The sequence below is a fragment of the Accipiter gentilis genome, chromosome 1 (assembly GCF_929443795.1).
Source record: "Accipiter gentilis chromosome 1, bAccGen1.1, whole genome shotgun sequence".
Classification (NCBI taxonomy): Eukaryota; Metazoa; Chordata; class Aves; order Accipitriformes; family Accipitridae; genus Astur; species Astur gentilis.
Window position 1 is genome coordinate 41,549,959 of NC_064880.1, and position 20,593 is coordinate 41,570,551.

General features: G+C 47.2%; 1 protein-coding gene across 3 annotated transcripts in view; it reads left to right on the plus strand.

The window, feature by feature from the left end:
- GLI2 (GLI family zinc finger 2) overlaps positions 1-20,593 on the plus strand; it is a 197,386-nt gene that overhangs the window by 117,793 nt on the left and 59,000 nt on the right. For all 3 annotated transcript variants that reach the window (XM_049804253.1, XM_049804263.1, XM_049804273.1), the window contains one exon: positions 12,557-12,662. In XM_049804253.1, coding sequence (XP_049660210.1) covers positions 12,557-12,662 — 106 coding nt within the window. The remainder of the gene's footprint in view (positions 1-12,556; positions 12,663-20,593) is intronic.

Below are 20,593 nucleotides of genomic sequence, written 5' to 3' on the forward strand. Positions count from 1 at the left end.
GAAGGGGTAAGTTATCTTTCATCGGGACAAGCTCCTCAGTCCAGTCAGCCCTGCAGCTGCACAAATAACAGCCTGGCCACCATAACGGGGAGTGCCATAAGTGGCCAAGGGAGGTCAGGACTTCTGCTTTCAGTGGCAGCCTGGCCTGGAAGTGGTTGCTGAACAGCAGCCTAAGGGCCTTTGCTTATATGTGCACCAGCGATCTCATGGTAAACTGGTTCAGGGAGTTGATCCAGCCAAAACCCCATGCAATAAATTTTAGGTGATTAGTTTTCAACTGGATGAACTCCCTGAGCTGGCTCAGTGTGTGATTGCGTGAGTGCCAGTGCCACCTCCGGGGAGGGGTGTGAAAGCGTGGCTGGGGGTGTGAGGCAGGGTCGATTTGAATGCTAAAAGGCATCCCCATCTATAGACCTGCTCCGAGGGCTGCAGCTTGAGATGACGCTCCTCAGTGACCTTTCATTTGCGTGTGTGGAAGGAGCACGGTCAGGGCTCTGCTAGATTTGTTGTGGGATGAGAAGTGTCTTGCAGAGAGCGCTGCATGATAGCTGATGTGCTCTCCCTCCTTTTTCATTCACCAGTTTTGCCCTTTCGTGCTTAAGCACTCTTGTTGTCTCCAGTCTGAGGCTGCTGAACTTCGCCACCTGTCTGCATCTCACCAGCGGAGATCCTGGGCTTGGTCGTGTCGGATGCAACTGAGGGCATCAGTGTCCTCTGGTGCTCCTGCTGCCTCCTGGTCATAAACACCAGTTAGTGCTTTCTCCCATAATGCCTCCATCTAATGGCAAATTACAATTTAGCTTTATATCATAGGCGATCTGAAGTAGTTGCGCTTTTGAGAGCCAAGGAAAAGTTTCCTCAGATGTAAAATCAAGTTCCCGGGAGCATCTGAGCCATATCGAGCAGCACGTTCTGCTGCCTATGGACTTGCGCTCTGGTTCTCGGCTCCCCGGGGTCCCTGCCGCAGGAGGCAGGACCTCTGTCAGGACATCAATTAAACATGCATCAAATGCATTTCTCTCTCCTGGGGGTACCCAGAAAAAGAAACATCTTGAGGACTTGGGGGGTCTCTCACAGCCAGGTATTGGGGACCGCGGGAGAAAGGCAGGGGATATTGGGGAATACTCCAGGCACTCAGCAGTCGGCTGAGGTTCACACAATCCCTTTTCACCAGTCGTTTCAAGCGATGTGGCTCCCACTGTGAAATGAGCTTTAATGTGAAATACACGGGGGGAATGAAAGAGTTTGCCGTTCATTATCCTGGTCCTAGAGCAGTCAGTGGCAAACCTCCTTGGCCCGTTTTTTTGGAAATTGCTGCATCAGTTGGAGATGCAGGCAGTTGCTGAATCCAGGATGCTACTGGCTTCCCAGGAAGCAGGATGATAACAACTTGGAGAAAACTTCTCCCCTTAAACCTGTAGGCATTTTTTCTTCCGTGAATGTGTCTTTCTTGAGGGATCTGTAAGTTTGCATAGATGTTTTGGACGTACTGAATTTTTCCCTGCTGCCCGTCCAGGCAGGCACAAGCTGAACCACCATCTGGTCTGCCCCCACCTCCCTGCCTGCCCCTCGCGCGCTGGGATTTCTTCCTCACTGGTTGGGCTTTTTTTTTTTTTTTTTTTTTTTTTTTTGTGTGTGTGTGTGTGCGTGTGTGCTCTTTTTCTTCTTTCCTTTCTCTGGCAGCAGCTGTTGGGAGAACAAGCCCCAAGATCCATCTGGCCCTTCGAGCTTATCGGGCTGTGTCTTTTCTCGACAAAGCGGCAGTGGCCGTGCTTTCATACAAGAGTTACATTATATAACAGCAACTTGCTCCAAAAGCAAACTGCCTTTTATTAGCTTGTGCTGCCTTTCTCCCTTTAGAATTGCAGCCACAGCCGAACCACAATGTAGCCTCAGATCTGAGTCAGTCTAGAGGGCTGCTTTTCTCTTTTTCTTCTTTTCTTCTCTTTTTTTTTTTTCCTTTTTTTTTTCTTTCCCTCCTCTGCTTTCTGGAGGAGTTGGCACAATCCTGTGTTATTAGGACATAAGCCAGCTTGTTCTAGTGGAATTTCCTGTCTGATTTTAATTTCCCCCTCATTTTTTTTTCCCCCCTCAAAGTGAGACAGAAAAGCTTTTTAATTGCACTGCCGTAGGTTGGCCTTTCGGGATATTATTATTCTTATTAAGTACTTCCTGTTGGGAGGCGGCACATGAGTAGAAGTAACAAGGATCTCGGTGCAGTCAGGGCTTGTGGCCTCTTTGTTTGTTAATAACTGTCAGATTGGCAGCATCCTCAAAATACATCTTGGCCTGCCAGCCTGGCAATTAAGTGATTTTCAAGACTCTCAACATTTGCAGCTAAAGACCTGTGGAATTAATAAGCTGCATTAGGCCTTTTGGGTTTGTTTTCTGCCATTCGGTAGCCACAGCTCCTCGTCCATCTAAAAAAAAGTCGGCACTGGTGGGAAAGGCTTGCTCTGGAAATCCTCGGCGTGGAGGTAGCAACTCCTGCCCAGGTGTGGTGGGGCAGGCTGGCACGTCCCAGATGGGATCCGTAGCCTGTTGCCCATCTCCGTGCCAGCCTCGGTGGCTCGCCGTGCCTGCATAGCGTCTAGCGATGAGCCTGGGATGTTTCTGGCTGAAGCAGAGGGGCCTTGATGGCAACCCTGTGCAGTGCAGCTCAGAGACCGAAACCTGGGCAACTTCTCCAGCAGTGGCGTGTGAGTGGAACGGGTCGCCATGTGCCGTCGCGCTGCTGACGCTTCAGATTTCATTGTGTCCCAAAGAAGAATTCAACGCTTACTTAGCAGAAAAAAGGCAATTTTATTTTCTTCTTAATTTCCCAGGAAGCAGAAATTCTCAGCAATCTCTTTCAGAAACTTCCCAAGCTGGCAGATATTGTTGTAATAAAGTCAAGGCGTTTCAAGTTCATCACTTCCACGTTCTTCTTGTAGTCTAAAATATAATAGATCATAAACCATCTTGATCTCTTCTGTGCCGCCTTTGACAGCAGCTGCTGGTTCCTGGAAAATGTTTTCTGACAGAAAACTGTTCTGCCTTAAACCTTCCCCCAGTTCAGGCTATTTAGGACTGAAGATGATGGCTGGTAGCAGCAAGGCTGATCAAGAGACTTTTCTAATTATTGCTCTTTGGAAAGCCATCTGAGCTTTGGTGTTTGGGCACCCCGCTGCAGGAATTCCTTGTGCTCGTGGGGTTCCCCCTGACTGCAGGAGAGCTCTGCTTTCATGTTATTTACCCTTCCCAGAGGTCTAAAAAAATAATGATTTGTCCCCTTAAGGCTACCACATATCAGTAACCTGAAGACCCCAGGAATTCTTGTAGAATAATAAATAATGCATCGCCTTTATTCACAGATGCCTACCTGAATGTCTGAAAATACTTCTGTAGACGTAAATACGTTCATCTCCCCAACACCATTTTGAAATTTTTGAAAGTTTTGGGTAGAACCTATTTTAGAATAGCAAAGCCTGAACTTTTCATGAAGGTTGTCCACAGGCTTCAGAAAATTCCTGTTTTCTCACCAAGAAGCAAAGTGCCCTATTTTTGGTCACACCTGAAGCATGCTGCAAAGCCAGCTACTGCATGGGGGCATGTTGCAGGGTCTCCTGGTGTCCTCATGTCCCTGCTGGCAGCAGCTGGGCTGTCCCTACCGGGACAGCTGTCCCCAGCCCTTCAGTGGCTGAGGCAGACCCTCATGCAGCGTTTTGGAGATGGTAGGTAGCAACTCAGGTATTTCAGGGTTTGATTTCGTGATGACAATTCTGCATTCTTGTAGAAAATGTCAATGAACTCTTACATTTTTAATCTAAATTTTCCATGTAGAGGGAAAGGCCATTTTTAGCTTCACTGTCATTGTTCCAGCTCTTTTGCCGAGGAAAAGACTGACAGGTTTAATGCCCTTAACAAAGGTCAGGCGGTGCACAGGAACGAGCTGAACAGAGCTGCCAGGAGCTTCAGGATGGGTTAGATGTCGAGATGAACAACAATATCCTACTTCCATTAGGGCCTGAGTTCATTTAAGCGTGCTGCCTCCTTCTTGGGATGGGGAGGAAATTTATGGGCAAATTCCTTCCGTCTTGCCTCGAGTTGGCCACAGGGCCGCGGGGGGAGCTCGCTGATCTAATCTCGCCCCTTCCCAGCTGCAAGAGTCAGCTCGCTCTGCAGACGACTGCCTGCCCCGCTTTTGGACACAGCCTGCGGCTCAGCAGCGCTGCCCAAATGCAAAAACAGTGGCCGGGCTGAATCGTGTTCCCTGGCTGCGTGGCCACCAGGACGACTTTTCCACCTGCCATGTGCCGGCGGTGCCTGTGTCCTAGGTGGGGGCTGCTTAATGGCAGCCCTCAGCATCTTCAAAAGACTTTTTCTTTGTTCTTCCACCTGAGCTGAAGCAGTAGAATAAACTTTGTAAGAGGTTATACTCCTCTGGGCTGTCCCCAAGAGGATGGATGGTTGTTGTGATGGCTCCCAAGTAGATTTTCTCTGGGATGCTGGAGAGGGGCAGACTTGCATTTGCAGCGTCAGACAGAGATGTTTGCTGTGTCTTGTGGCCTTTATAACAGCTTTTATTATGCAGGTAACCCCAGGAATGGGCTTTATTCTGCATAAAGTAAGTACCGCATCCCCATGGACATCCGAAGTCCGTGTCCCTGCAGGGAGCTGAGCGGACACATGTGTGGTCTCGCTGCCAGCTGGCAGGGAAGCAAACAGCTCCCCGGTATTTCTGTGGTGGTGGGGTGTGTGTGTGGGGGGTGCTCCAGCAGTACTGCTGGAGAAGAGGCAAGAGGAGAGGCAAGCCTTCTTGGCGGTGTCCTCTGCTCCTCACTGCACCTCAGTTTCTTCAAGCATGAAGTCACGCTGACTCTATCCTTCAGGTGTTTTGAGGTGTCAGCACAATAATGCTTGTTTCAAGGCTTTTTGGTGGGTTTATAGCTGAAGGGCAACGTCTTTTTTATTATTTCTTGTTTACTTTTCATGTATCTGCACCCCAGCAAGGCCCCTTTTCCTTCCAACACTCCTACAAGGTATTTACGATTACCTGAGCTGTTTGTCCAACAGAAGTTAGTTGTGTGCTCTTTATTGCTTACCTGAATGGGAAGCTTGGCTTGCTGTACCCAACCCACTGTTAAGCTAAGCATGTTGCCCTCTCAAGCATCCTGACACGCATTGCCTGAGAAGAGTAGTTTTGTAAATCAGGCTACCACCATCTTTCTTCATTAAGTATGTAAGAAGAAGAGAAAACTGGTTCTGCATCCCTCTGGATGGAAACAGCTGGCTGGATGTGTTTCAAAATGGCCCGTAATGCTTGGGGTGGGAGAGGGGTCTCCCGGAGGTGAGCTGGTGGGAGCCTGCCTCCCATTTATCCTTGCTATAGTGTTTGTAACACGCCAGGATGAATATTTGCTATTATTTTACCTGTGTAGTTCCTCTCTTATTTTTGTCAAAGCCACTGAGCAGGTAATATAACAACATAATAATTAACCAATAATAATTGAAGTATGCCGTATGAAAACCAAACCAAATGCTAACAAGCCAAACAAAAGAAAAGCACGCATGGTGCAGCCCTGTTTATAGTGCTGTCTGCTGGAATCATTACACACGTTGATATAATAATACTGAGCACTTAATTACCACATCATTTTTAAAGCGCTGTATAAACATTAACCAAACCTCCGAGGTAGGGAGGTATTATTATCTCCATTTTAAAGAAGGGAAATTCTGACAAAGCAAGGTTAGTCGGTAATTTAGTGTCGTGAAGCCAGGCAGCTGGCGGGGCGGGAGATGAGGCTGCGGTTCCATGGCTGGTCTGCCGTGATTTTGGAGACAGAAAAGTGGAGCTGCTGAAGCACCTGAGATGGCTTTTGGTGAAACGCACGGTGCTGCTGTTTGGGGAAGGCAGATACGCCCCCAGACACTTCTCTCTGCTTAGAAAAAAATGCAGATTGGTGTATTTAGCAACCACATAATTATTCCTTGTTGAGGTAGGCGTGCAGTTGGTGTATTTTGCAAAGTACCTAAACAGCATTAAAGCGAAGCCCTCAGACGGGGGCTCGTGAGGGGCTAAGAGGCAGCTACTGTAGTCTTGTGTGTCTGCTCCCCCTCCTCCCCGTATTGATCCGAGCACTGGTTCTGGGAATGGCTCTCCCTGCAAAGCCCTTAATATTCTGTGTGGTGGTACATGACTTCATCCAAGGAGAATCCCACAGGCGCATCAGCGTGATCTGCTCTGTCATGTTTCTGTGACCCAATTTTCCCCGTTCTTTGTCTCAGACCTTCCCTGACCCCAGGCCTATTATCTCTTCCAATAATTCACCCAGGCCATTATTAATGGTGCATTAACTTTGGCTGCGCTTTCAGCAAAGATGTTTTTCTTGTGCTCATTCATTCGCTCAACTCACTTAAACAGCGAGATCATTATGCTGGGGACGTCACACAAACACAAAAACATCTCCCTTGCCGACACCTACAGCCCTGCAGCACTTTGCCGGAGGGACGGCCATCCAAACAGAACACTGAAACGCCTAGGAGGGACTATCAAAGGCAGTCAAGTAGCCACACACACACTCGGTCGCCCGGGGCCCGGTTTACCTCCCCTGCTCACGCACCGAGGCCGTCAGGCGATGCTCTGAAGCCCACCGAGACCAGGGGAGCTCTGACATGAGGAAAATCACTGCAGGAAGTCTGGGGAGCAAAGCACGAGCCCCTCTTTGCCGTTTCAAAACAAACCTGATGTTTGCCGCCACAGCCGTCGCATGTCAAAATGCGACCCTTTAAAATGTACGCTGTGGATGAGTAAAACTGGGACTTTAAAAAGCTTAACAAGGAAACAAATGCCACCTACAATTTATTTCTCACTTGATGCTTTGGGCTTCTCTGGGTAATGACTGAGTGAAGGACACTTCATGGTTATTGTATCTTTAACCTTGTCCTTGAGAAGAGAGTGAGATTTGGACATCTGGGGGAAAATGTGGGCAGTGAGAAGGGTCTTTGCTCTGGAGATGTGGAAAACTAGCGAATGCCTCCTCTCATGTCTTAGAGGTTTCCATGTAGCATCTAGCGCAGACAGCAGTTATTTTCCTATTATCCTTTTCAAAGCAGCTGGACCTGGGAAAGAAAAAACCCAGAAGCTGTTGCAAGCTGCCGCGTGGCACCAAGCAGCGTCCCACCACCCCCAGTAACAGGGATGTGGCCCGTGACGGCACAGTGCTGCTGCTGCAGAAGCACTCATGGACACTCACCAGCATCTTCTGGGACATCCCCTTCCCATTTTTTTTCTGTGTCAGCTGCTTGTGCACAGCTACTAATGATACCGTGGTGACAAGAGTGCATGAGCTGTTGTCTGGAGAAGTTTTTCTCTCACTAATCCAAATCAATCCAATACCCCCGGGCTCTGAAGCCTTTTAGAGATAAAGTTGCAGTTTCTGCCTGCTGTGGTTGAGGTTCGCTGGGGAACCTGCTCTTGTTTGACTGTGTAGTCTTGGGCAAGTTATTTTACATTACCCTGTTTCAGCCCCTCTTCAGTAAAAAAAAAAAAAGCTACGTTTCAAATGCACGTGTTTGCTTCTCTTCCGAAGAAGAGGTGAAGCTTTGTTAAGTCTTTGCAAGGTAGCTTGTGATCCCTTTCTGAAAGCTGTGTTCCATGCAGCACTAAAACCTTAGGAAAACAAGCCAAAAGGGATCTCAAGAAGTCAGTATTTGTTTTTCCTCTTTTATAAAATGTTAATTTTTTATGGGTGTTTTTGCAAACTTGTTGAGAAAAGCACTGCAGGTACTGAATTATCCAGACAGCAATCTTTTACTTTTTTTCCTCAACAAATTACTTTCCCTGTTGATTGCAAAATGTTTATGCTCTATTCCTGATGACAAAGGAGCCCACTCACAGGCTGAACTGCTTGTTCCCACAGAAGACTGTTGGACATCCATAGGAAAACCGCATTTGTTTAGCCTACCTGGTGGCCCGTGCAGCTCACATGTGCTTTAGATAATGCAGTGGGAGCCCAGTGCATGTGGGATGGTACAGAGGGCGTATGTGGGGCTTCTCAGGGTGTCTCCCCAGCCAGTCATGCTGCAGCTCCCCAGTTGCAAGTGGGAACAGAAGACATCCTTTAAATGCTTTCCCAAGGGCTTTCTGAACTGCTTTTGTCAAAGCGAACTGCAAATGAAACCCGACTCAGTGGCATGAGGTCTGATTTCTTTTCTTCTGCTGCACTTTTTTTTTTAGTGATCACGTGTGTAGGCTGAAGTATTTGGAATAGAAAAAGCTTGTTTGACCCTTCCTAATTCTCCTTTTTGGGCTCAAAAAGAGGTGCTGCTGCGAGTGATGTCAAAACGGCTCCTTTGCTTGCTATGCAAACCCGTACATGCAGTCTGTGTTTCTCTTGAAGCACAGGTTTATCTGTGGAGATAATCAAAAGCCTGCATCATCCTCAAAAAATGCCTGTTTCTGACGCCTCCCTCCCTGATTCCTGGGATTTTCGGCAAAGGGACATCCCCTTTAAACCTGCGTTTCTGCTTCATATCTTTTCTCTTTGAAGCCAGAGGGTTGGCTGGCCTTCGAATAGACAAGGATGAGAATACAGCAGTGGGAGGTCCGTGTCTTGCTCATAAACCTTGGCCAGAAAATCAGCTCCGACAAGTGGGGACAGGTAGCAGCGTCTTTCCCCTTATCAAATGGCGTGGTGGAGCAGACGCATTCCTGCGCGAGCAGCGGCTGGGTGGAAGGTGGGGCCTCCCCGCTGCGCCTTGCTGCTCTGCCGCCGTGCTTCACCCCGGGAGCTGCGTGCCACGGGCTTGACGAAGAGCCGTGTTGCTTCTGTACGAAACACCCTGTTTTCTGTCGGCCCTGCCCCTTGGGTGCTGCTTTGATTTGGTCTTTGTTTTTTTCTCTTCCTTCCGCAGGAGCCAGAGAAAATGTTTATCTGTTGTTCCAGCGCTAGGGGACTTTTGGAAGTGACACGTCGTGCCTTCGTGCCGCAGCATGTCGTGCCGCATGGCTTGGCGTGGCCCAACTTTTTCCAGGGGGAATGCTTTCCCCAGGCCTCCTGCTAAAACCTTCCTCTCTCTGTGTAAAATAGTCATCATTAGCGCTAATTGGGCAGGTTTGGGGTTAAATCTGCGAAGATTGCTTGGGTTTGGTAAATCCTCTGCCACTGCAAAGCAGATAATGCTAAACAAAAGATTGCCTTGATTAGATTAAAGTTGGCAAATTCATTGCCCTAATCATCATATTGCCCTTCCCGTGGCTATTCAGGAATACATCACCGTGACTTACTTGAAGTAATTGAATATAATTGTCTTTTTAACTCGTATGTGTAAAACATCCATCTTTGTTAACGGCGTGTGTTGCTGTCCTGCTGCCAGCTCGCCGTCCTCTTCGGGAGGGGTGGGAACAAGAAGCAGAGCTGGGCTGACGTTTATGAATTGGTAGTTGATTGCCTATAAAACCATTCATTATTTCTGACCAAGCACCTGGAAGAGAATAAAAAGGAACAGCACCAGCCACTGGAGCCCATAGGCTTGGCGGGTGTTCCCAGGCAGGGGAGCAGAGGCGAAGCCCTGAAGTGGGACGTTGCAAAAGGACATCGCCGAAAACAACCCTGCCCCTCGCCCTTGGCGGCAGCAAAGCAGGGCACGTGGCAGGGTTAGAAATAAGAGTGGCAGAGTGAAACAGGCGCCCAAGGCAGACACATTGCTGACCCTCCCACGGTCAAAATAGGTTGAAACGCTGAAAACAAACCAACGGTGCCAGTGGGAGGGAGGAAGTTTGTGGAAATTTTTCTCCCATTAATAATCAGAGGTGTGAAGAGGGAGAATTTCTCTTCAGATGTCATTTTTATACCAACAGATAGCTAGGAAAGGAGGCCAGGCAGCAAACACCCCATGTTTTCTTTTTCCCAGTTCTCTTGAGTGACAGGGAAAGACTCTTTTAGCACAGAAATTTCCAATATTACCTCAACAATCAGTCATTCAGAAATGCACAGTTACAAAATAAAACATAACTGGCTGGGTTTTAAGAGATTCAGATTGACCCGTTTCTTAATGGTTTCATCATTATTAGTGATTAAACTGGTTCAGGGAATGGGCCCAAGGATTAGGATATGACTTTCCGTATTTTTAAAACACTACCACAATGGCTAAAGCAGTTTCAGCCCATGTGGACTCACACTTGCCTGCAGACTGGGGTTAACCCAGCCCTGGACCTGCCCGTTACAGGCAGATCAGCCACGCTGGTTTGGGAGTTTGCAAAACTTCACCTGTAGGGATACTACCAGGTGGGCTGTGTAGGTTGGTCCCAGGACCGCAGAAGAGTCCCTGTTCCTTTGGGTTTGAATGGTATAAACACGGGGTGAGCACTGCAGTAAGCCCAGCCTAGCGGCGCAGGCTGGAGGAGATGTCTGTGTTGTCTGGCATCAGGATTGTCTGTGCAGGGACAGTGGATTTCGTGACCGTGCTTGGTATGTGATGATGTAAAACCTCCTTGCCCCACTCCCTCTGGTCCCCACAGCAGCTGTGGGTTGTGGTCGTAGCTGTGGCCAGGGGACAGCAATGTCCCCAGGGAGGAGGACAGCAGCTTTAAGGTGTCTGCCAGCCCTGCAGCGGTTTGGGCTGAGCGTGGTTTGGGGAGACCAGAGACCGTATGGTGCTGCGTGAGCAGGGGCTGGGATGTGACGGCTGAACTCTGCTGCATTTCTGACCTGGAAAAACACTAGCTGCCTCTTAAAATGAAGGCTCCTTACAAGTGTCCCTATGTAACAAATTGTCCATATCCAGGACGGTTAAAGGGTGAATCTTCCTCCTGCCAAAGCAAATCCTAAAGGATGCAAGTTTATTCTCTCCTTGAGCTGCTTTTGGGAGAGGACGGGAGGGGAGCAGAAGGGGGGAAGGCAGTTAACAGTTACCCTACTGTGTCCTGACATTAGGCGAGCTGCAAAAATGCTCCCAGTGTATCAGGTAGTGTGCGGTGCCAGCCCTTTGCTGGAGCACGGAGAGCAAGTCTGCTGCGGAGCCTTAAATACTTTCCACCCCGACTACCTTAGCTTAACGCCTTTCAGCAGAGTTGGCAGGAGGGTTGTTTTTGTGTAGTCTCTCACCTCTCCCGGCAGCCCGGCTGACGCGCCTGTGCCGCGCTGTGCTTGGGGATTGTACGTTGCAATGGGAGTAGGAGCCTCAGATCCTCTTGCTGATATGCCGGGAAAGACGTATACGGGGATTTCACGCAGGCTTTGCGCGATGGACCTGAAAGGAGCACAGCCCTGCCGGATGGAGTCGGCGTAGCTCTGTTGCAGCTGGAGTCACAGATGCGAAAGGCTGAATTTTAAGTCTTTCATAGAAAAAGAGTTTGGCGTTTGCTGAGCATCAGCGAGAGACTTGACCCAAGCCTTGACACTTTGGTTTTGGATGGTGCTTCCCACCTACAGAGAGATGCTACCTGTCGCGGAGGCAAGTCACAGTGAAATACTGAGCGCAGACTGGGTTTTGAAACGCTCACTTAGGAGGTTGGTTTTGTTTTGCTTTTAGTCTCCAGTTAGACGGAAAGGCCAAGAAGCCACGGAGGGAACGGGAAGACCTATGACAATATTAAATAATCTTTAATGAAGAACTTCTGACTGTTTGTAAAGGCAGAGCAAGACCAGCCTTTTAACTTTAAGCCTATCGCTGGTACAAAACTAGAAAGTGGCGTCATTACAGATGCAATGAGCCCTATCAGAGGGCGATTGTACAGTATCGTTATCAAGGCTCTGCTAATTGTATTTCTTTAGCTTCTGTAATTTTAGCAAGAAAGGCCCAGGCGGACAGGCAGCATTGTTGGGGGTGGCGTGGAGAAATAATCTGATGAATTTTCCATCGGCTCGACTCACTCAAATATTCTCGCTGTTAACTTTTGGGTCAATAATAAATATTAAAACCTGTAGATTTAATAAGTCAATGTAGGTGTTCTCTGCCTTTTGAGACCACTTTATCTTTCCATCAAAGATGAAACAAGCTTCTCAAATGAATAAAAAATAGGGCCTCAAGTGATTACAAGTGAGAGCAATTTGGTCTTTTCTCTCAGAACCTGGCAGTAGGCACTTTTGAGCCTCTTCTGACTGCCTAGACCGTCTGCATTAGCTCTGCTCTTGCTGTTACATTTTTAGGTAAATATTTCCAAGCTGTGTGTACAGACCTTCAGGAGAGGTGTTTGCTGCCACTCTAGGCATGAGGGACGACGCAGGTCTGGATCCCGCCAGGCTCTGTTGAGTCTGATTTGCGTTGCAAGTCTAGTTTTCCTTGGTGCTTCCTATAATCTCCTCAAGTTCAAAGAGCGCTTAGCTGCTTGTCTTTGTCAAAAACCCTGTTGGAGATCTTTTATGTCGAAGATGTAGGATTTCTCCGCATGACTTTGATTATTTATTCATTCCACTTCTCTGGTGTATGATAGCGCTGATATCATGAAGACCCCTTGTCTTGCGCTGCTCTTGCTCTGAAATTCATGGAGATTTAGTGCCTTTGAAATTGTTTTAAAAGGAAAGGAAAAGTTTTTGAAGTCCCTTTTTTTTTCTTCTTCTATTCCCCTCAACAGTGCCGCAGCACATTTTTCCGGCCTTCCACGCTCCTTTGCCAATTGACATGCGCCACCAGGAAGGACGATACCATTACGAACCTCACTCTATCCACGCTATCCACGGGTAAGTCTTGCACCTCTGCTCCCGTGCCTTGCTAAAATGTCGGCCGCCCGCGGTATGCTGAATCCCGCTGCTAAAGTCCCGGGGACTCGCTGCCCTCTTGGCAGCCTGGCCCTGCTGGCTACCCTCCACCCCACTGTCCCCATCCAGTGACAATACTGACCTGCCTGGCAGGAATGCTCTACAGCTCTGTTAAACCTATAGAAGTGCCGTATGGGAGCAGGATGGGAGTACAGGGCTTCTGTGTCGTTATCAGGCTCGATAAGGTCCCAGGGACAGGCTCGATCTGTGTTTTTGCGCCCACACTGTTTCTCGCATCCCGCCGTGCCTGGGTCATTTCTGGCACCATCTCAGTGAAGACCCAGCGCTGCTCCCTCCATTTGGAGACCTTGCGTTCCGTTCCTCCCTGCCCGCCAGCGGCGCAGATGGCGGCGAATGGCTGCCGGGAATGCTGTGATTCGGTTTGATTTCACCGGACGACAGCCTGGACAGGCTGGGCGGCGTTTTCTAAAATGTGGTGAAGAGGCAGGTCCTCACGCTAGTGTCTGTGTCTGCTCTGGAGGGGCAGGACCCTGGGTTTTGGTGGTGACCTCCTCACGAGAGCCGCCCCTCCTCGGGGCAGCTGATGGGCAGCGAGCATAGGAGCCGGTCAGAGGCTGTGCCCCAAAAGGGGGGGATTGTGTTTAATCTCCTTATCCAGGACATGACAGCTCAATAGTCCTTGATGCGTTGGAAGACCCGTTTATAGAGAGATCTGTGCTCATGTCCTGTACGCTTTGATTAGGGCAGGGGAAAAGGAGCCAGCGGGGATGTGAGCAGAGGCTGTAGTGACTGTGCAGCCAGAAGGGTTTCTCCCGGTCCCTGAAATGCACCATCCCCATGGGAGGTGAGGAGCAGCCTGATGGGGTTTGTGGTCCCACGGCAGCCCTGAAATCTCTCTACTCACATCTGTAACACAGGTCTCAGCCATCAGCTGAGGAACAGGTCTCAGGGCACTTGGTGTAGGGGAACCTATAAGGGACAGAAACATTTTGCAAGAAGAGCAACAGAAGAACAAATAGGGTTCATCACTTAAAAACCTCTCATTTGACCCCTGGGAACCCCATTGCTGTCCGGCCGGGGTCAGTGCTCACCCTGCTTTGCGGGGGCTGTTTGTAGAGCTGCACTTTTTCTGGAGAGGTGCGAGTGGGGGAACAGTCCCCGGGAGGCAAGTAACACAGACAGCGGCAGCCAGAAGATCTGTGGAGTCCCACAGCTACCAGGGCTTTATTCCGCTTCCAAAATGCTGGGGGAAAAAAATGATAGGGCATTCCCCTGGATCCTACGAGAAGACAAGTCCTTGTCTTTCTGGCTGGCAGTCAGTTTGACTCGATGTTTAAAGGGGCAGAGCAGCTCCTTCCATGCTGCGTGCAAAGGGGAAAGACAGAGCAGGTTGCTAACATGGAAATTGTGGGGGGCTGAGAGGGGCTGAATGAAGTAGTTTTGCTCTTGTGTGCAAGCACATGCAAAAATTGTAGAAAAAAGAAAGACAGATTAATAAAAAAAATATTCTGGGAGACAGTGCATAAGCCAGAGCTCTGGCTAGTAAAGCACATACTGACTTCTGAAAGGGGCAACATTCAAAACAGTGGTTAGAAGGGAGGATGGCAGATGCTCAGAAGTTTGGCACAGGTTATTTGTCCACCCCTCTCAGTGCTCCCCTTTATTCCTCGCGGCAAGGATTGGGTGTACTGCATCTGCCCTGGGGCTCCACAGCAGTTTCTTCAGTGGGGTCATGAAGCAGGGTCTTCTCCAAACACCACCGCGAGCTCACCAGCTGGTGCTATGTACCTATGAATCATAACTCCCAGTGACGGGAGCCAGTATTTTATCATGTTGGGCTTGTCCAGTTGATTAATCCTGGCCAAGTGTACAGTGGTGGCAGATGAGGTTTCATTTCATCTGAGCTGATATTAATAATCCATTGTCTTCCCTGTGACCACGTTTGTCTGTTAGTGGACAAAAGTGTCCTGCTTAGTATTTGGGTAGAGTTGCTGGCAAACACCTATTGCCCTTCTTCTTTGGGATCCTTCACCTTCTCAGCAGCACCTCTCACAACAATGACTTGTGAGGCACTGGAGAGAAAACTTGGTTCCTGGTCTTAGAAGAGGAAACACAGGGATCTTTGAAACTACCTGGGCATTGCACTGAAGGGTGCCTTTGGGGCTGGTGAAGCACCAAAGCTGAGCAGCCAACTGCTTCTTGGCTCTGGGAGTTTTTTAGGGTCAAGGGAATGTCACTTCTGTTTGGCTCATTTCCAAGTGCCCTGAACTACGATACAACCACAATGGGAAGATTCGCACCAGCTGTGGAGTTAGTGTCTCAACAATTTTTCTCCTTTAATTTTATCTGCAAACATCTTAACCTCCCTCATCTCCTGCCCTTTCCTCCTCTAGTTTTTGTTCTGATTCTCTTTTTTTCTTCCTCTTCTCTCCTCCAGTCTCTGCTCTGGAGGTCATAACATAGTGCTCACCCTCCTCTCTTGCAGACGTCCAGTGTGAAATCATCCAGAACATTGTGGTGGAGCTGGGCTAGAACATACTTACTGGTTGCGTGGCTCTTGTTCAGTAGGTTGGGTGGACTCTGTGGGCACAGTTGAGCCTCTAGAAAATTGTACTTTATCCTGATGGTGCAGAAATCCATCCTTCTGTTTAAAGTAATCAACTCAAAAAGAAAGCATGTGCATACTTTCACTCTAGAAAATTATGGCAAATGTTTGGAAGAAAAACTGTGTCACTGAGTTTTGGCTTTATGATTAATGTGATCGGTGCCTGACAGAGAGCCCCCAATTCATCAAGCCCATATTTTAGCTGTCTGCTGTCTTGCCGGTACCAAATTTATCTAATTACACGAACATTGCACAGCAAATTAAGTGTAGTCTCATTTGTTGCTAACTATGGGGTCTTATTATCTGCCTGCTGCATTATGTCAAAGGTTTGTTTCCTGATTGCTCGATGTGACATAGCAGTACATTCCCCTTCATCACTGTTTGCATTTGGCTTAACGAGAACATACGTTATTTTATCCTAACTGGACGGAACTCATCTGCAAGGCTGTCTTGAGCAGGACCACCTGTGGGACCCTTTTCTTGAGAATATGGAAAACTCAAGTAATAAAAGACCCACATGTCAAAACAGGGGCCTGAAAGATTTGCTGCATTTCTGCTCACTGTTGTCAGTCTTTGTCTCAGTGATTTCCTTGTTAAGCAGCATGACAAATAATCTTCAGGACTTGAGTCTTCTTTCATATCACTGAGCATTTATTATATACATCCAGAAGCAGATCATGTTGGTATTTCCTTGAAGTATACTTCTAGAGCTTTTTTAGGGTGTTTCAGTGTTTCTCCAGTTACTAGGACAACTCACTTTTTTGTACAAACTCTGTTGTTTTTACTTATTTGGTGATATATTTTTTGGGCATCTTTCATTTCTGGACTTTTTTTTTTTTTTGGCATTAAGAACAATTTGGCAGAATCATGGTGCTTGCTTGGCTTGTCTAGAAAAATAAAGTATCTGATTCAGATGATCCTTGAGCTCTCTGCAGTGCAAACCAACAGGAATTTTGTGGATTAAAGGCATCGTCCTGGATTCTGGTGCTTGTGAGTTTGTGGTCATGTGGAGGACAGGGGGAGATGCAGGACTGGAGCCCAATGGACACTGTAAAAGGATGTAGCGCAGAATGGAGTAAAACTGAATATGGGATGAAATCTATTGCAGGAGTGTAGAATTAAAGCAGAATGAATAAATGAAATTGTATTGGTACATGTAAATTGTATGAAGCACCACTTCCACAAAACAACATTCATTTAATATTAAGGTTGCAAACTACAGTACTCAAAAGCTAAAATATGACAGAAAAATAAATTTGGAGATACTGACTCAAACAGTATTTGGAGATACTGACTCCAACATTGTACACCATGGCAACAATGCATTAAATCAGAGTCACATGCTGGTTTTCCCTGGGATCCTCGCTTCTTCCACAGCACAGGATGGCCCAGACTCTGTGGAAGAGCAGTGGTGGGTGTTACACGCATTTCCTGCATGCAGCTTTTATTGAGTTGTCAGAATTTCACTCTGCACTGTTGGTTGTAGGCAGAACATAGATCAGCTTTACTGGAATGAAAGTCATCTGCCAGGGTGTTTCAGCAGGTTCGAAGCTGAAGCAAACAAATTCCCTTAATAAGCTAGAACAGGTCCTTTTCTAACAAAGGGGATATTTTGTATTTGAGCAAGCTTCTTCACAAAAGCCTACTCCACCGGCGCCTGGTCTCTGCAATAACTCCATCCACTTTAAACCAACGGGACTCTTAGCGTCAGCTTTGCAAGATCAAGCCCTTGACTACAGAGGAAAGCTGCTGGCAGATATGGCAGGTGATTACTGATAGCACCCTTCCACTCCCCATTTTTAGGTGTGCTTAGCTACTCTCAACTTTTTTTTCTTTAAAAGCACAACAAAAATAACTGAAACTCCTTAGCTCAGCTTAAAAGTCCCTGCCAATGCAAGAGCCTTCAGGGCTAACCCTTGTAAACAGCATGCCTAGGCTTGACTCAGCAAGAAGCTTTTTAACAGTAGCTCCTAAACTGTGGTTAAAGCCCATCAGGCATTACGCAGTGTAACAAACAAAAGCAGCCTTGTTTTTCTACCGACATCCTGGTGGTGTTTCAGGATGCAGTTCTGACATTATTTATTAACAAAATATTGTTGTTGCTTTTCTGTCCACACATGAAAATAGTAAAAAAAACCCATAGCTGATAGTCACAAATTCCATAGCTTTCACGAGGACTGAATTGTCCCAAAGATCTAAACATAGAGAAGACTCCATCTCCATGGTAATGTGAAGTTGCCCTTAATTTGCCTCTGGTAGGGAGTTTATCTGGTTTAATCATGGATCGTTCTCCATTTCCCTGAGATCTTAATATATTACAGATTTTCCCTGATATTCAGCCTACACTTTTTTTCTTTATCTGATCCTATTACCCCTCCTTGTTGAAGTTTGTTTTCTTCTTACTATGTTAAAAATTACAGAATACCTCTTCAGGACCAGTTCCAACGTTTCTGTGCTGTTTAGGCAGGGTAATTCACAGGTAGGCAAGGTGACTGGTAAACTTCTCATCATAAAAAGACTATGTCTCAAGTGTTTACAAATTTACCAAATTTAATGTCGAACCCAAGATTTTCCATGCTGGATATTTGTTTCAGGCTGGTTTTCTCTTTCCTTTGTTGTTTTTGTGAGATTCAGCCAAGGGAGGCCAAGTGGGGTTAAGGGAAAATATGTTGTTTAGCCATACGAAAAATAATCATCATCATCTTATAACTGTGCTTTGAGAAACGCCAGTGTCTCTTGCTTTAGAGTTGGAATTTGCTATTGTCACAGATGTGCCTTTTGCTGTTCCTATTTTAAAAAACCCACACGCACCCCACCCACCCCCCCCCCCTCAATTTTGCTGGATAGAAACCCTTTGAAAAATCTCACTTCCAGCACGTTCAGTGAAGGGGTGTCGGAGTTTTGCAGCAAAATTTTCCAAGTGCCCCCATGGCCCTGACCGTGCTTCTGCCAAGCCCAGCCAGGGCTTCCCTGCCAGTGCTCCTTGTTTTCCATCAAGGTCTCTCGGTTGTCCCCTCCACCCAGGGTAATTCATGACCACAGCCGATAGCGGAAGGGAGCCTGTTGCATCGCACGCTCACGGAGCCGCCTTTGTGCCCTATCGGGTGTCCGTCAAGTGCCTTCGGTTAACCTCCGCGGGACAGGGCTCCCACGAGGCTGCAGCTTTGATCCCATCAGGCGGTTTAGGATGGGACCCCAGGTAATGGTTGTTCCTGCAGCAAGGATGCCGCTCGGTTGAGCCACAGAACGTACACGCCAATAAAACCTGTGTGTTTTCATATTTACTTTGCTACCGGCGTAGAAAATCTTTGGCAGGTCGTGATTGATGGTACTGTGCTGCTTTGGAGATAGAGCGAGCTCCCTCCGGAGTCAAAGCAAACAGCTGCTCAGAGAGGCCTTCTTATGTGTTTTGCAAAGTTTTACGACTTTCACCAAATAGATACATTGCTCATTTGGGAAACAGGTTTGGGGGCTCCCACATCCAATTTATTCTGTCCCCTTCTTTCCCACATGCTTCTTTTATTTATTTAAGAAAATAAGAATGTGTGAGTATGCGATGGTTTGCAGAGGCTGGTCCCCTCCAGAAGGCTGGTTGAAACCTCTCCCTGGTCTGTAATTAAGAGGAGTGTGTTGCTTTTAGGTGGCTCTTTGGTAACTTACAGGAGGTGATTTGGGGGACTGTCAATACGGATCTCGCTGTAAAACTACCGGGATTAATACTTGATGGTCACTTGATCCATCTCCAGGAGACCACAGATTAAATACTGGGCTGCTGCTGTCCTGTTTCGCGAGCTGCAAAAATTACTTTAATTCCATCTGTGCTTTAGTTTTCCCATCTCTAAAATGCCATTATGGTAATACTCGCTCTCCTGATGTTTTGAGAGCTAAGAAAAGTCAAGAGCTTTCTTGATGAGTCTGTGACTCATTCAGCTCCCCAGAAGGGGCTTGTGGTATGTTTTCAGGCATCAGAAAGAAGTACACAGCGCTACCTACTTGTGCAAAAACTGAAAAGGTACACTCTTAACATCTTCTGACCTCAGTGGGAAGACAGGCTGATGAGGTCTTCTGAAAATGGGGCAGACATAATCCAAAACACTCATCAGGGCTAGAATGTTTCTGTAGGTTTTTCCAATCTGATAAAACTATTCTACAGAAAAACAACCCAGCCAACCAAACACAAAATGCATGCCACAGCTTTCTCTTTTGAATCTTGTTAACAATTTTCAAGCATTTTCCATTATGAGAGAGATTTGCACATCTATGCTGTTCCTTAAATTGAGGATAGTTTCATCGTATGTGTTTAGTTAAATAGCATTCAGAATACTTTAAAAAACTCAAACCTGAAGTCCAGAGGGACCTGAAGGTGCATGGTTTCAGAGTCACTAAACTATGCAGTGAGTCGCAGACTGGATTTAGAAACATTTAGGTCGGATCTTCAGTTGCTGACCGCCGACGGCATTGCCCTGGCGTGAGGGGCCTCGGTGAGCTCAGGTGGAGTCGTGCCCATTAGCACTTAGTGAAGGTCTGGGCCACCGAGCTGCTGGTTCTGTGACACCAAAACTTACTGAATGAAAAACTGCAGCTCTAATTTAGCCTAATCACTGCCAGAAGTGTAAAAATGGCTAGGAGGTTTTAGTTTTGAGAGCAAGAGTCTGATCTCTGAGGTCTTTTATGTAAACCTCTGGCATGTGTTCGTTTAATATGATGTCACTCTGTAATCCACCATTGCTTTTAAATGTCATTCTCAGAGCTTCATGTCAGCGAGTCTTAAGTGATAATCCCTTTGTTTACCTCACTTTATAGTAGATTAGAAGTGACTTCATGCTTCCACCTTATCCGCTGTTAAGCTTGTGCTTTAGGAAAAATTTATTTGAACTCTATTCTCCTGCTGCTTTCATAAAAGTTTCTAAACAGAGAGTGCAGGTCTTTCAGAAGCCATCTCAATGGTATTGCCCATTCTCCATTGCTTTCAGCATCCTGTGAAAATGGATAAAAGTTCAGTGCCAATCCCCTGCCCTTTTAAACTCCAGTGTTACGAATTTGTTTCTCAAGTTTTCTCTCAGCTAAATGTGGAGCACTGCCCCTCCTGGCCTCTCCTTTTTCTTAATCCTAAATAAATCCCCTCTCTATATGACGTTTCACCTCTCACCAGCTTCTTACAGTCATGAGGACAAGCGATGATGAGACCTGTTGTGGTGTTTTGCTCCTGTGTAGCACTTTCTCCTGTACAGCACAGGGTTGTGCAGGTTTCACCTTTCTGGTCCTGTATCTCCTGGTTGAACTTCTG